This window comes from Strix uralensis, chromosome Z (genome assembly GCF_047716275.1).
Source record: "Strix uralensis isolate ZFMK-TIS-50842 chromosome Z, bStrUra1, whole genome shotgun sequence".
NCBI lineage: Eukaryota > Metazoa > Chordata > Aves > Strigiformes > Strigidae > Strix > Strix uralensis.
This window is the reverse complement of record NC_134012.1, coordinates 71,112,765-71,128,915: the sequence shown is the minus strand read 5'-3', so window position 1 is coordinate 71,128,915 and position 16,151 is coordinate 71,112,765. Positions and strand designations below refer to the sequence as shown.

The 16,151-nt window shown below is 38.5% G+C and overlaps 1 protein-coding gene across 3 annotated transcripts in view; it reads right to left on the bottom strand.

Moving 5' to 3' along the window:
- The window catches only part of CDC42SE2 (CDC42 small effector 2), a 93,833-nt gene that overhangs the window by 28,468 nt on the left and 49,214 nt on the right, over positions 1-16,151 (bottom strand). For all 3 annotated transcript variants that reach the window (XM_074855435.1, XM_074855437.1, XM_074855436.1), the window contains one exon: positions 15,324-15,642. In XM_074855435.1, coding sequence (XP_074711536.1) covers positions 15,324-15,377 — 54 coding nt within the window. In that variant the 5' untranslated portion in view covers positions 15,378-15,642. The remainder of the gene's footprint in view (positions 1-15,323; positions 15,643-16,151) is intronic.

Below are 16,151 nucleotides of genomic sequence, written 5' to 3'. Positions count from 1 at the left end.
CTGTCCTACTCTGTTAAGTGTTGCTGCTGTTAGTGTTTGAATTAAATGGTTGTTCCTTTTCTTCCCCTAAGAAGTCTGTCTTTTGCCCATTACCATAATGGTGAGTCATCTCTCTCTGTCCTTATCTCAATTCCTGAGCCTTTTGCTTTATTTTCTCCTTCCCATTCCTGAGCGGGAAGGGGTGAGTGAGTGGCTCCATGGTGCTCAGTTGCCCTCTGGGCTCAAACCACGACAACATGTACCCTTTTCTTACAGCTGCCAGCTTCCACTTCCAACATGTTAGCTGTTGCTTGGAACAAGTGCTTATTATCAGGCTGCACAGCTAGAAATAAAGCTTATCAGTGCATCTTTTGGAGTTGAATCCAGAGCTGTGACACAAATAAGGGACAAAAACTCTGCTGTACATGGTATAGAAAGAGAGACTGAAAAAGTGGGTTTGTTCATCCTTAAGAAAAGAGGAGGCATCTGCTTGTGGTCTTCCATTATCTAACAGGAGCGTACAGAAGACAGACAGACTTGGAGGTATACAGTTATAGTATGAGAAGCCAAAACCTGAAGTTGCAACAAAGAAAATACTGATTAAATTTAAAATAAAAATAAAAATTATTATGTAGGTGGATCAAACACTGGACCAAGAACCCAATGAATCTGAACATCCATCCTTGGAGATCCTCATAACACAGCTGGACATGGGTCTGCAAAAACCAGTCTAGCTAGTTCTGCTTTGAGTAGGTATATTGCACTAGATGCCATCCAGAGGTCTCTTGTCACCTAGATTATTTTCCAAGTCTCTAACTTCAGCTGGTGTTGAAGAGGAAGAATGTAGAGTGGGCTGGAATTGACTTCGTTGTAACACAGACGCAGTATATTCTCCCCAATGATCAAAATCATCATGTTAAAAGATACAGATTAAACAAATGGTGTAAAGATACACCACAATACAAACTTTACGGAAATTTCTAATAGCTTCTTAAAAAAAAAGCAAATCCAAAACTCCTGATAACAACACACTGAGAACTGCATCATGCTGAGCTCCCTTTCCTTTCACTTGCTGATCTTTTCCAACAAGAACACAGGAAATAGTTGAAATGTCATCTGACATGACAAGAGCTGTAGTTTTCTAGAGGATGTGTCATGATTATAACACACAGCCCCTCCTGCTCAGCCGAATGCATGTCACACCACAACCCCTTCCCACCCCCCAGCTACAACACAAACAAAAGCTTCAGGTGTCCTTAAGTACACTGCTTATTGAAATTTTTTTGTTCAGAAATTGTATTGCAAATCCTGTAGTAAGACTTCCTAAAGCTAGCTGGCTAATATAAACAGGTTTGTTACATCCTGTGTATGCAGGTGTCTGCACACATTTCCATCTATATGAAGGCATACATGTTGCATAAAATACATCACATACAAGCCTTCTGTACTCCTATGTACACTCTGTATAATCTTCTAAATCAGAATGATATGCACATACCACTTCATTACAGAAAAATACCAGAACAAAAAATAGTTACCTCCAAACAGGCAATAGCCACTGCCATATACAGAATCCTCAGTCAACACTCACCACATGAAACCAATCACTTACTAAGTCCAACACTTTCTCTAGACCAGCCAGTTAAAACATGTACTGCTCTGAAGGTAATAGCTCTAAAAACATTGTCATATGTGCTTGCAATCAGCAGTGTTGTACTGCACGTAGTGATTCACCTTCAACTATGACAACAAATCAGGGCATGCACAGTATTTTCAGAAAACCTCTGCACGCAACTCACAGTAAGTCCCTTACTGGGAAAAGATGGGTCTTCAGGAGTTATGGCACTGATATTTTTTAGCAGTAGGATTCATGGGTGGAAGCTCTAGTACTTGTGCCACAGGCAAAAACAAAGCTACAATATTTAATAGTAATATCCTCAAGAGTCAACAAACACAGACACAGTGAATTCATCAGCTTTTAAATACTTCTGTGAGGGTCATTCTTAGAAGCCTGTGACATTAGTTTGCCCAAACAGCAGCAGCTTCTTGCTTATATACATATGCAATTAAATACCTAAATATTCATCTGGTTTCCTAGTGGTGTACTGTACTACTGTGAGGTTTTATCAAAATGAACTTGATCTGAATGAAGATTTTTTTTTTTTTTTTCCTCCTCCCCCAAATCCTTTTTTAAGGGAAGTAATCCCATTGCAGTTTTGTGTCAGGTCCAGGAGACACACTCCTGACTGCTGACCTTTCTGGCAATCTTCTCACTGGCATTTCCTTGCTAAGTTATTTGTCACCTGTGTGAACTCTTCATTATCTCTGGGCTCTCCTTGCTGCTCCAAAGGCATCCTGACCAGTTACTTCATCAGCTCTGTCTCACAGCCTTGGGTACCCCATTTTGCAGTGGGGTGAAGTGTTCATAAACATGGAATCACGAATTTGCTTCGGTGGCCATCCCACTTCTTGCTCCTGTCAGGACTCCTGCAAAACTCCTGAATTTGACTGTCAGCATTGGAAATCTGTTAATCCAGTTCATTTTAGGTAAGTCACTGGAACAAGTACATGGCAAAATACATTATGATGTAGTCTGTCTTTGCTCGCTCTTGAAATATCAAAGCAAAAAGTAGTTATAACCTACACGAAGGAAGCAGGAACAGTCTCCATATTCTTCCGGTACTGTGAAAAATAGTACCATATTTGAAAGGTGATCCCCCTAGTGGACAGGGAAATTATGGCATTCTACACAAAATAAAAAAAGCAATGCAACAAGCATCCAAGATAATTTAGCAACGGGCGGCCCAGTAGGTATTTTAGGAATGTTAGATGCCGAGCCCACGGACGCATGGCTAGAAACACCTCTGGAAGAGTACTCTACCAGCAACTCTTAAGAAATGTTCAAATCAACAGCTGCGCTGAGACTTAAAATAGCTTTCTGCTCAGCTTTCGATGTATTCAGAATAGTATCTGACACAGTGCAGCGACACAAAAGCCTGTGCCCAAAGTGCGGCAAAATACCCACAAAAGATGGAAGGGAAGTTGTTCAGGAGCTAATTAACAAGCCCCAACAGAAGTATGGGGGCAAAGGATGAGCAACATGGTGTGCCACTGCAAATCTGTAGGCTCAAAAGACAGACAGTGAAGAAAAAAAGGCCTTTGTGAACGAAAACTTCTAGTCAAGCACTGTACTCCTACCTATTTCAGTTCAACAAGGAACATAAAAAGGAAGTTTCAAGGCGTGTTCTGGTTTCCCTGGCAAAACAAAGGCATCCTTGCTGTCTTGTCCATCTCCTATCAAAAGGAAAACACCAGTTCCAAGCACTACAGGCACTTTTGCATAGCCTAGCTGAGGCATGCCACAATTCCACAGGTCTTGAGTGTAAACAACCATTAACTATTTAAATTTCATCAAGTCAGAAAGCACCCCATATTCCTAATTTATTTGTCAAATTCTACTCTTCTAAATGCAACCTTGTTGAAAAGAAGTATTCAGAGGCAGTAGCAATAGCTCCTTACTCTTCCACTAGCTGAACTAAGATGACACACAAATTTTGTAGAGGACAAAGTCTCAGGTACATTCATTATTCAGAATTTACTGCCAGACTTATGAATAGGATCAACAATACATCACACAATCATTTTTAGAGGCAGCGTTGGTGGCTCATAATGTTCAGAAAAGTCTTTCTACTTACTAATCCATTTCTGTGGCAAGCCTATCCCTTCTTGTCTTGCAGGTCCTTCTGCACAAAGTTATCTATGATAAATGTATTACTGTGAGAGCAGAATTTCTATTATTGTGTCTCCTACTTGCATATTTTTTGACACCATTCCTTCAGTCAGGCTAGTGCTGGCAATTCTAAAGTTGTAGAAATCCAGGAAATATAGTGACTTTCTTAGTGTGTCAGATCTGCTGGTCCTGCCAGAATAAGCCCATATTTAGGAGCTTCTTAAGATACGAAGAATAGGAAAGCATGGTTCTTCAACAGTCAGCAAAACAGGGGAAGCTTTGGCATTGCGACACTGAGCACCATGGAGATCTCTCAGACTCCTCCAGGTTCTTGCATTATTGGCAACTTCAGGGCAACTGCTTCCCAAGTTCCACAAGTGTAGTCAGCTTCTATCCCAAATAAGATAGAGCCACTATCATCTGTTTGCTACAGATTTACAGTCACTGTCAATTTAAAAAAAAAAAAAGGTCATAATGAAGAGGAGAAAAATCAATGAACATACAGAACAAAAATGGGTTTTCTAAAGAGCTGCAGGTTGGGAATTTCTGAACTGGGTGCGTAACAGTAACTGTAGGTTATTTATAGTAAATATTTTTCCTTTTGCTCTTCAGCAAATTGAACCATATAATACCTTAAAAGACACGTACACAACTCCAGTGTTTCCAACAACTAGAGCTATGAACACAGAATTGAATAGTAATTGTTGGTAGAAAAATATCGGTTGTTCCTAAATTAAAGAAAAAAAAAAACCTAAGCTAAAACACTACCACCACTGTTTCATAGACTGAATGTTGGGTACTCTTTACCAACACCCAAACCTTTCTGCTCTTCCCAATTGTTTCCCTGGAGGCTTCAACTTCAGACCACTCTTCTGTGTTCTGAGATTGTATAGTTAGTTTTTCTTTAAGAAACTAAAGCAAGTAAACTTGCATAAAACACAATGTAAAGCGTAGGTGTGGCTGTCTATCTGGTGAACTGTAACAGCACGAACCGTAACACAGTTAGTGCCTCCTGCAGCATTGCAAACATAATCATCTGCTATGTTTGGTCATTAAAAATAAACTGTCAGTGATGCTCACCTCTGCAATGCCTGCACAGAGCTAACATTCCTAAGAGCGTAAATTGAATTCTATTCCTTCTTGGGCACAACCAAATTATTTACTAAATTCCAGTGAGATGAAGCAAAGGCATTACTTGCAGAAAACTTACTGTACCAGCGTGGGAAAAAGATCCAGCCTGACTCTCTGAACCCAGAGTGAGTTTGTAGACCTGGTAACTGGAAGTTTTACTTATTTTTAAAAGCGGTTCCTTGTAAGAGTTGATCACTTGATGTACATTTCATTGACCAACAAACAACTATAGGGTAAAAGAGGTTTTTGAGTTGTTTTTCAGAGCCTGTCTCAAAGGGAAAGTTTTGTCTGTCTTTTCAGATAAAAAATACAAGGACATCAAAACCAAATAATATCCTCTCATTCCCTTTACCGTTTTTCTTTCCTTTTCACTGGGTAATAATGCAAGCTGACTAATTCCAGAACACTGAATTACATAAGTTATTATGTAATGTAAGGTACTGTAGAGTACCTGATCACTTTTCCTATTATATAGAGATAGATCAGACTGATATAAGCTCTTCTGTTCACTCTGACTAAACAGAAACCAGTATTTACACTGGTATCAAGTTCAGAGACAGTGAGCAAGAGACAAAGATACTGCAGAATGTCATTCTGGTGACATGAAGTATGCTACCAGCAGCGTATAAGGAGATTAATTTTACTGTCTTCAGAGGACAATCAAGATGCCTTCGCATTTGTAAAATACTATGGCAGATGTTACAAAGCAGTTATTTCACGTGACCATTGTGCACTTCAGAAAACTCCTTTTGTATTATAATCTCTTTAGATATGGAAAAGCTGTTTATAATGAACATCAAGTAAGCAGTTAAATCTAAAAAAATTAACCTATATCTAATCTAAAATTAAAATCTCTTTTAAAATCTAGCTAGAACAAATTTTTGCCTTAACACTGAAGCTGTGCTGCCTTCAAAAAAAATCATGATGCTTATACACATGACCCATAAAAACCTACTAGTAAACATCCAAGAATTTTATTTTTTATTATTTGGTAGTGCCTTTCCTCAGAGGATCTCAGGACATTTAGCATGATCCCAGGCAACCACTCAGAAAAATATTCTGGCAGTTGTAATTCAGCAGATTATTCCCTACACACAAAAAAACCCACAAAAACCAAAACACCAAAATCCAACCCACCATCCAAAACATACCTCACAAATCAGAGAAATCAGGAACTACAGTTTGTATGGCTTTGCTATGTAGAAAAACACTAAGTGTCGCAGCTTGCAGAAAACCCCCTAACCTTCAGTTCTTTAACCACCAAATAAGCTAACACATATCTATCTTCACACATCAGTCAGTTTCTTCCCAGATTTTACTCTAGTTGTGTATGTATTAAAATATGTAAACTTCCTCTTGATTATCTTCTCCGTGTAGGAACGTTACTCTTCTTTTATAATGGAAATGTTGTCATTTTATTCCTGAATCAAAAAAAGCAGCAGAATCTCAGTGACCTGAAATATATGCTTATGTTTTATTTCTTTAGGGGTGGGGCCATACAAAGAGTCCTTGATTACATCCTTTACATCCTGACTATATCTTAGTCTTCCAGAAGTCAGTTTAATGCATGCTGCTTTCACCATGGCCACTTTAATCACCTCCCTCATACTGACTACCGGTAGCAGCCTAGAATTGGTTGTGTAGTGTTTTACAAATTTGCACTGTCGTCATAGCTTACAGAAAAAATAATATCCACGTAGCATAATAGGCTTAGAAACCTTTGACGGGTTTTTAAATAGTTTTTAAAAGCAATAATTAAGTAGCCCTAATCCTTCTCTCTCACATCTAGAGTCCTGTTTCTTTATTCTCTGAAGGACTCACACTGTAGTTATTTGCTTTCCTCCCCCAAATCTTCCTTTCTTTGCAGTACAAATTGAAGAGACATTTCATTTTCAAAGCTTAATTCAGATGCTAAAAAAAGAAAATACACATTTGATACTTTTCCATGGAGAACACAAGGTCCTGTAGGCTTTCTTGCCTGCTATTCTATAGATCAGCATGCCTATTCTTGTGCTGGCATTTCTTCTTCTCTTTACAAGTTCAGCAATGCCAAGCTGCTACCACAAACAAGTAATCCAGTATGTTACATAAATGCACACACACACACATGTGTATGCATTTGCATATCCTAGCAGATTAGTTTGGAGTATGTACCTAGCAGGATTTACTGCCCCATTTTAACAGTAATCTACTATTTAATCATCATCCTAGAGCCTAGGAATTAAATGTTTTTTAAGTAACTGGAGTACAGCAAGTTGTATTTAAAGTAATATTTGTTCCAAACAGAGTTAAATAACATGTTGTCCTGTATTAATTTTACTGAAGTCTTTCAAGAAATCTACCTGGAGTGCATTTGGCTTGGAAGCCCCCTATGTTTAGAGGAACTTGATGAGTCATAATATTCTTTCACAAATAATATACTCCCTTGACACAAAACTTTAGTTCTCAGTTGAACATAGCCAAGTGTGCTTTCTTTAGATAATTCCTGATAGCATCAGTTTTTCAGTTCACAAAACTGATAAAGCACCCCAAGAGGCAAATTTTATGCAAATATACATAATGAGTTAAAGATTAATAACTACAGTTTATGCAACTGTAACATAAACAGTTTGAAAACCCTGATGTGACATCACCTCTAATGTTTTATCATTTTGGCATAATCCCCAATTAACATCTATTTATCGATCCTGTTGAAGTCTCTTCCTCCATTTCATTCAAATCTGATTCATATTTCTTTACCCACCACATCATCCCATATGCCCCAAACAATTTTTTTTTCTCTTTCCTCATTTAAGGTCAGAGGCTCTGAAGCCTCCAATGGTCTACCATACAGCTCTCCAAGTAACTGTCCTCCAGCTGTAGAACAAGGATAGCAATGCTGACCTTGCAAAAGAGTCAGGCTTGAGCTGCAAGAAAACTGAACTCAACATCAGTGGCATAACTTGGGGGTTTCGGTGGAGACAAGACTTGAACCTGTGCTTAAAACAGTCTGACGTCAGAATAAGAGACTGCTACAAACTTCCAGAGCATTCCCTGCACTCAGCTGCCACCACACTCACTACCCATCAGAAATGGTTTTGGGTTTTAAGTAAGTAGAAGAATTTAAAAGGTCACAACTTCTTTTAACAAAGTGAAACTACAAAGCTCTGTGCTGTACCACATCCCCCGAGAGAGATGGACATAAAACAGAGGGAAGGCAGCCTCTGGTAAGCAACAGTATTTCCTCCTGTGCACCATGGTGAGATGAACTCTGCACCTCTGCTCCAGAGGTGGAGAGCTCCAGCTGGCCAATACCACCATGCTAGAGCAGTAGAGCATGAAATGCCATGCTATGCCAGCAAAGAAGTGCTGGTCTGGGCAAACTTAGAAGACAAAGTATGACTTACTCCCAATTTATTTCTCCATCTCCAGAGATAAGGCAGCCACATACCAACTTTAAACCATTTGTGCAGGTTAGAAACACCTAAACCGTTAACACAGACCTGCCAAAGGTAGGGAAAAATTAAAATGTTCTGGTTTGAGAGCATTCCAGTACCAAAACATACAAACTATGAACTAGGTGGTCCTTATGATAAACCATCCAGCAGAACACAAAGGGTAGTTACATTCACACTGAAAACCAGTCACACCACAAACAAGAGAAACAAACAGTTATGAAGACTCCATGCCTGTTGAAAACAGCATATTATAAATCCACACTATTTTCTGAGACTGAATGAGCTGAATTTACAGTTGCAAAAGGAGAGATAATGTAACTTAAAATTATTTTAAAAAATTCCATGCAAGCCTCTCCCTTTTGATGTCAGGTCACTCTCAGAGCATGACATGTCAACAAATCACTGCCATACATTTATTTAAGGGAGAAAACACAAAGAGATGGTATCTTTCCTCTGCAACAGTAAACTATAGCGACTTGGGTGTACCCTCAAGAGGGCTGAAAACCCCTTGGAAATTATTTGAAAAACAAAACCAAAACCAATGGGTTTAGAGAGGCATTACTTTGCTGAATCTGCATCAGAGCATGGTTCATAGGTTCAGTTTTTTGGACCAACCTCCACTCCTCTATTCTCCTTACTCCATGGCACAATATTAACCTGGAATTACAGAAGTCAGCGTTTTAGAGTGATCAGCTAAGTCACTCTGAAGATGAAAGTGAGAAAATCATTGCAACGGATTACATCTATCGTTTACTGGGTACTTTATAATTTCAGGATCTCTGAGAATACATGAAGAATAGCTATAATTCAACGGGAACTTTGATACGATGCATATCTCACGCATAAGTAAGAGTCATGACAGGAACTGCAGGACCAAAGGTTTGAGGAACAGTATGAAAAAGGAAAACTTTCATAGTCGTGAAATGTTAATGCTGGGAATTAAAAATGTGAATGCGGGCAGATACCTTTAGAATAACCATTTAAAAATACATGTTTTGTGAGTTGCATATTGGTTTTAAGAATTATCTTCAACAGAATATCTCAGATCCATTACAGAAAAGTTTCAATAAAAATACAGTAAGGTAGCAGCAGAGAAAGCTTCTACTTTCAATATTCCCTTTCATATCAAAAACAGAAGTAAAAGGCTGAACACGTAGCTTCAGGGCGATGACTGACTTCCCTATTCACTAACACAAAGCATACTTCCATATGGAGTCAGTGAAAGTGCACATCTCAGACTATGTCCAAGTTACCTCTGCCTCTACCTGCTGGCAAGTAGAAATGCCCCTAAACCTACATGCTTGTCCATCTCCCCTGCTCTGACATGAAAAGCAGAACAGGGCAAAACCAGCTGAACTGCCATGCATTAAAATTAAGGCAGACCAAAAATATCAGGGCTTTTCAGCTTCCATTAAAAAAAAGCCTCAACAAAAATGTACAAAAATTGCATTGGATTTCTTAATTTCAGAAATGCTTCAGCAGTCTCCAAGGGTGCTTGCAAAACTATCAAATTTTGCTAGGCAGTATCAACTATTTCTTGAGGCAGCTCCTTTTGTCAGTGACTCATAGGGTTTTGCTCTTGAAGATGTCTTCCCACTGAAAAATTTGGAGATTTAAAAGAAACAAGTGATTTAAGGTCTCCAACACTGGTGTCCAGATCAACAAAGAGTACGGTCTACTTCCTTCCCGTGTTTAAGCAGAAAGCCTGAACTCTGTTATAGAGGCTGTACATACTAAAAGCATATTACGTCCCTCTTCAAATATGTTGATAATGGCAAGACACATTCTCATCAATAAAAAGCTGGCATAATTCTTGTTTCCACCTCCCAAAAGAGCTATTTTCCATCCCATCAACTAGTATTGTATTAAGTAAATACCACTGATACAGCTAAGAGCTCCTAAAAATTTCACAGCCATAGTAAAGGACTGCAAAATATTCAGTTAATTTTCATTCAGGTATTTATATATAAACGCAAAACACTGCCTTTTTTGTTTTCTTTGTAAACATTTTAATACTTGAACAGGTATTTTAAGACATGGGGGCTAATTTAAAGGTAAAAGAAAATCTAAAGCAGCTCTATCAGGCTAAAAGCAGCACAAACAGATCAGGTTTGAGAAATAACAGTCAAGCGTTTTGCTGCTTATTTAACTCTGCTCCTTTTGATAAGGTGTTCCCTCAGGCTACTTCTACAACAGCACTGAATAGGAAAAAGAAAGAATTTGAAACATCTGATCTGGCAGCTCAATATGTAACTCAGTATGACAACTCTGAAATCTGACGGCTCTCTAGAGTTGTCACCTTTTATATTTGAGTCTTTCACAGGCTTACTGAATGTGGTAGGCTGATCAAATTTAATGAATAAGAGAGCCAGAGTTTCAGTCATTTCAAGCCAGAAGCTATGCTTGTACTGCACTGCTGTACTGAAGAGGGAGCCTGGCCCAGTAATTCTTCAGTAGCAAACACCTGATTTACAGCACGTGCCTACTGAGGGTGATTTATTCTGCATACTGAATGCTTCATTATCTTTATTGTGGTCAAGTTTTCAGGAGTTGCAGTGGTAGATGTAGCCTTAGCTATATCTGTGGCTCCTTTTCTAGAAAAAAAGCTAGAGCTGACAATACCCATCATAGGTTCATTTCCTTAAGTAACCAGAGTCATTTATGTCTTCTGTAGCATTCAGTTCAATTGATAAATACAGCAGTATGTGCAGGGGTTTTTCTGCCTGTATTTTAAGATCAGCCTCCCCACTCTTAATACAGATCTGTCAATCCTCTTTCATACATCCAAAAAGACACAAAGGAAAATTCACTTTCTAAACAACTTTAAACATTTATGGCATAGCGTGCAGCAAAACCGTAATAGCCTTTTGACAAAACACAAAATGGAAATCATCTAAACAAAAGACAAGCAACAAAACAGAAAGTAATAACTAGAGAAGGAAGCTCAGAGCAAGGAGACCACAGTTTATGCTTTTATAGCAATGCAGTAATTTTACTGCAAGGTCAAAGGAAACTGAAGAGCTCAGCTGTACTTGGAGGTGGCCCAAACCAGGTGGGAATGCACCAGATCATGACCAAAGGTTTCTCAGACCAAAAATTAACTTTGCAGGTTAAAAATAGACAGAACACACAAAAAAAAAATTGGAGGAAAGTAACAGATTCCTGGTGTAGGCGACGAGCTCAGCCTAAGAAACCATGGACATGTTCTCTGAAAACACACAAGATAAATGGTCTCTCTAAACTTCTTGTTACCAAGAAAAGTATCTGGTAGTGGGGGTTTGACAGAGTTTACTGAAACCTAGCAGTGGATGGGATGATAACACATAGGAAACATGGGAAGAAAGACTCACCTTGTCACTGGGAAGTACAAGATCAGCATAGAGAACCTGTAACAGGTATCAGTGGGAGGTGTAAGAAACCTGGTGCAATCACAGGAAGTGCTACTCTTCTCAAAATAAAAAAAGGTTTGGGTCAGATCATAAGAGATTGAATTCAGACCTGAACATAAATATTAGGCGATCAGTATCACCTCCTTGATACCACGAAAACAGGTATGAAAGCAACTAGTTGCCTGAAGTCTACATTGTGATAAAATATATTATCAATCCAAATTGGATGAGAAAACTAGAAGTTGATAGGAGAATACCTTCCCTTGGCTTTTGTTTGCATTCTGCTGTGATAAAGACCTCAGGCTATTAAGAAGCAAGATCTAAGACACCATCAGGAACATACTTCTTTCAATTGTATCACTATTTAGTTCTGTTTCTTTGCATACTCAATGTCTTCATTTATCACCCTATTTCAGAGAAGCATAGAGACCCATGTTCAAACATTCCCCTTCCATGATCTTCTGAGTACTGCAGTCTTGGAAACACCAAGTGAAATATTTAGCAATCAAAGTAACATTAGGAGAGAGTAGAACACCGCTTTCCAAGATGCCTGTGTTTTATTTTACAGTTACAGGGTGCATCCATTTAGCACTGACAAAAGACAAAAAGCTATGCTGTGATACATTTCAATTAAAGATGATGGCAGTACTTGAACACTGTCTTTTAATTAAGGAACCTCTTAAAGTGCGCTAATATTACTGCAAAATTGTTACTGTTCTGCTCTGGTGTATGCTATTAGGGAAGTGATGGCAGTGAAATTAGGTACGTAATGTGTTCCTATTGCCATAAAATTTGCAAATCTTATCTAAAAAGACATGGTTTGAAGCCATGAAAATGCACTGGAAAGCACCAGTATACAAGTCTGGTAGGCATACAGAGTATTGGCAATAACCTAGAAAATGCCTTTGTGTACAGTCTGAATAATAGTCTTCTATAAAATTGACTGAAAGGACTCAGTGCATGTACATGTTTTCCATTTGAAAAGTACTACAGCTGCAAAGAACAGAGGTGCCATACTGAAGACTCCTAATATAATATGCTAGAATTTTGCCAGAAGAAAGCAACAGAGACAGTTCCTGCATCCTGGCTTTCAAGAGAGGAGGAAAACTCCTTAGCTCAATGGAAGCTATAAATATCACAGAAAAATGTGACTACTGAAAGTTCCAGGTTTTTCTTCTCCAGTGAACAGGCTTAAAATTTACATCACTATCCATGACATTAAAGGTGTCCCAGTTATCAGACCTGACAAAGAAAATGAGAAAAAAAATCATGTTTCAGAGAATGTAACTTTAAAAACAAAAGGAACACTTTAAGCATTGGTCAGGAACAAGTAGCAAATTAAGTAACTTCCTGCTTTCAAGGTCTTTATTCTGAGAGGCTGGTGGTTGTCAGCGTGGCTACAAGACCACATTAGTCCTTCCACAGAAGGACCGTGCTGAACTTGTAATGACTGAAGGTGAAAGTGATGGCTGGGACACTGTTAGGCCATGAAGTAGTCAGGATGCAGGAGGTAAAATGAAAGAAGGCACATGGAAGAGATGAAACCAGGCAGATGAGGCATTTCTCCTGAGAAACTGGACTCAACTGACAGATAGAATGCATGATAGGAGACAGACAAGTTTGCATAGCTTTTACACAAGTTTTCATGTTTCACCTATCTTTTGATACAACAAGGCAATAAGTACTGGTATTTTGGGGCTAAAAACTGGCATGTTTTTCAGCATGTATGTCTCCCAAACATGCAACTACACAACACCTGCAGTGTCAGGGAAAACTGCTTCCTTACCACTTGTCTGGTTTATCAATTTGCTCACACTGACAGTACATGCTTTGCTACATATCAGAGGAAAAACATTCCCATACTTACTCAGATGTATATGTATCTGATTAAATACTCCATTTACTGCAACAGTGCATGGCTGAACAATGGCTGTACAACACAGCAAAATGAGCTGAGTAACTGCAGGGGAAGGACAGCTAAGCACTTACTGTCGAGCATGCCAAGGACGGCCCACAACTCTTTTTTTCTGAGATGTGTCCTGAAGAATTTTGGCATTTCATAACAAGCAAGGCTCTTACAACATTTGAAAGGAAGGTTTCAGGAACTGGGTCAGTGCTCAGCAATGTGCTATTTGTATCTTAAACATGAGGATGGTTTTAATTTTCTAAGCAAATGCACACCACCAGATCAGCAAATATACAAAAGTGGGTTGTTGCCCTTTTCTCCACTTTTTAAGTACAATCTCCACCCTTTCCATGAGTCAGGACCCACAGATCACTACATGCTGCATTAACATACTATGTATTTCTTGGGCAGTAAGTTAACTGCATCATAAAGCCTGAGTCAAGATTTTATAAGGACTGAGCCTCAGGATTCATATAAAGAAAGAGAACATGCCATTTTCTATCTCAAAGATAGAAACAGTCATACCTCATTTTTAGTTGAAATATATGTTCCAAAAACTAGGCAATTAACTTTGGCTATATATGGACACAGTTAGCATTTTGAAGGACTGCACGAGTAACAGGAGAGAATTGCAGCTTCCCATGTTGGTGTCTCAGAGTTCATCTCCCATAACTCTACATGACTAAGAGTAAGATAAAGTTACACTCATTTGTTAGAAATGTTAATGGTCACACTATTTGCATTGCCATGCAAGGATCAGTCTGGCATTCAGGCTTTGTGCAATGGCAACACCTAACATTAGATTAATTTTTTTTTTTTAACCCTTTGGCTTCCCTAAAGCTAAATATTAACATCTGAGCATATTAATATGAGTTTGCTCTATTCATTCTGGGATTTTCTTGGTCACTGTAACTCCAGCATATCCTTTAGTAGTAACTAGGCTCTTTTCCATGTATTTGCAAAATGACAGTCCTCTCTATACATTCATTTAGCTTGATCTGGATGCCACACCACACAATGATTTTTCTCACTGTGCTAACCATATTCCTGGTTAATTCCACCTTCATGCAGGCAGACTTCATCCCAACAGCACTGGACTCAGGAACACATTCTAAAGGTACTTAGAGTATATGAAACCCAAGAATATTTCTGTTCTTTCTTTCTTCCTTACATATGCTTTAAAATGTTCTTTTATCCAACTGTTTGCTATGTACTTTTTCACACAACAGCCGTTCCAAATTCTGTTTTAAAAAAAAAGCATTTGCAGTATGAGTGAATCCCTTCACTCTAAGGTTTAATCTAAAAATTTACAAAACAGTTAAGGCTGAAATCCTTAATTAAATTAAGGTGGAGGAGAATTGGATTTCACTCTGGATTTTTTAACAGAATCATTTCCTTCTCTCATCATTGTCCAGCCACATCCAAAGGCAGGCCCTAACCCATACAGAAGACAAGATATTTACAGATCTCTACTCAAAAATGACTTCTAGAATGACAGTTTAGGTCCTCAGCCTTTCCTTCCCCTCCTCTTCAATTCAAACAAATAAAGGCTCTTCCCAGAGACTTTGGATAGACTTGATCTAAGGACAGGAAAATATCTGTGCGACAACAGACTTTTTGTCATGCCCAAACCTTAATTTGCACTGAGCTTGGCCAAACAGCACTAATTTAAAAAGCCATAAGAAAACCAGAAAATGTGAATAATCTATTTAAATATACAAAACCAAAGCAGTGCCAATATTCATACTTACAGGCTGAGGCTGTTCTGCAATACAGCAGTTGAAACACAACCAAAACTCACTCATTGTTTACAGTCTGAAGTGAGAACACAGATGAAAAGCAGGACTCAACCTCCGTAAATCTGTCTCCAGGTAACAAGTTCTTTTAATAGGTTTATTTATAATGGTTCCAATGTGAAAATCTTTTCTCCGTTGAGCTCTTCTCCAAAGACAAGTCAGTCCCAGGACAACTTGAAGGCAAAAAGTTATTTCAGAGTCTTCTTTCAGAAGGTTGGTCCCAGCACCACAGAAATGTTATGTATGCTCCTTTGGTCCCTAGTGTTATGGGAACCTGAAAACAGAAGTACATTGGATCAAAAAGAAAGAATATACATAATCTCGTGACCCCAGACAGCCATCCACACCAGTGATTTCTTGGTAATATCTTGAACCACAGACTGAAGAGACACTAGCAAACACGTCACATGCTTATTTCTACAGTGACTACCAAAAATATCATATACCAGAAATCCATGATGCTTACACTCCAGCTTTAGTTAGGAGAAGCAATATCAAGAACTAGCATCCAATCTTTTGGCAACTATCACTGTTTGATCTGTTTCTAACTTTCAAATGTCATTTTAGAAAGTGACAATTGCTCATACACCCCTTAAAACCTCTTAGGGAATTGTGCCTATTGACACTTCATATTTCTCAATGGAAAAGTTGCTCAGGTCCATTCACAGTGTGAGGTTTAAACAGTATTTAACCCCAACCTGTTGCACTGCTGTCAAGGAAAGGCATGCTTTTCTAAATGTTGAGGAAACAAATACATTTCTGAATATGGAAAATTTGCAACAT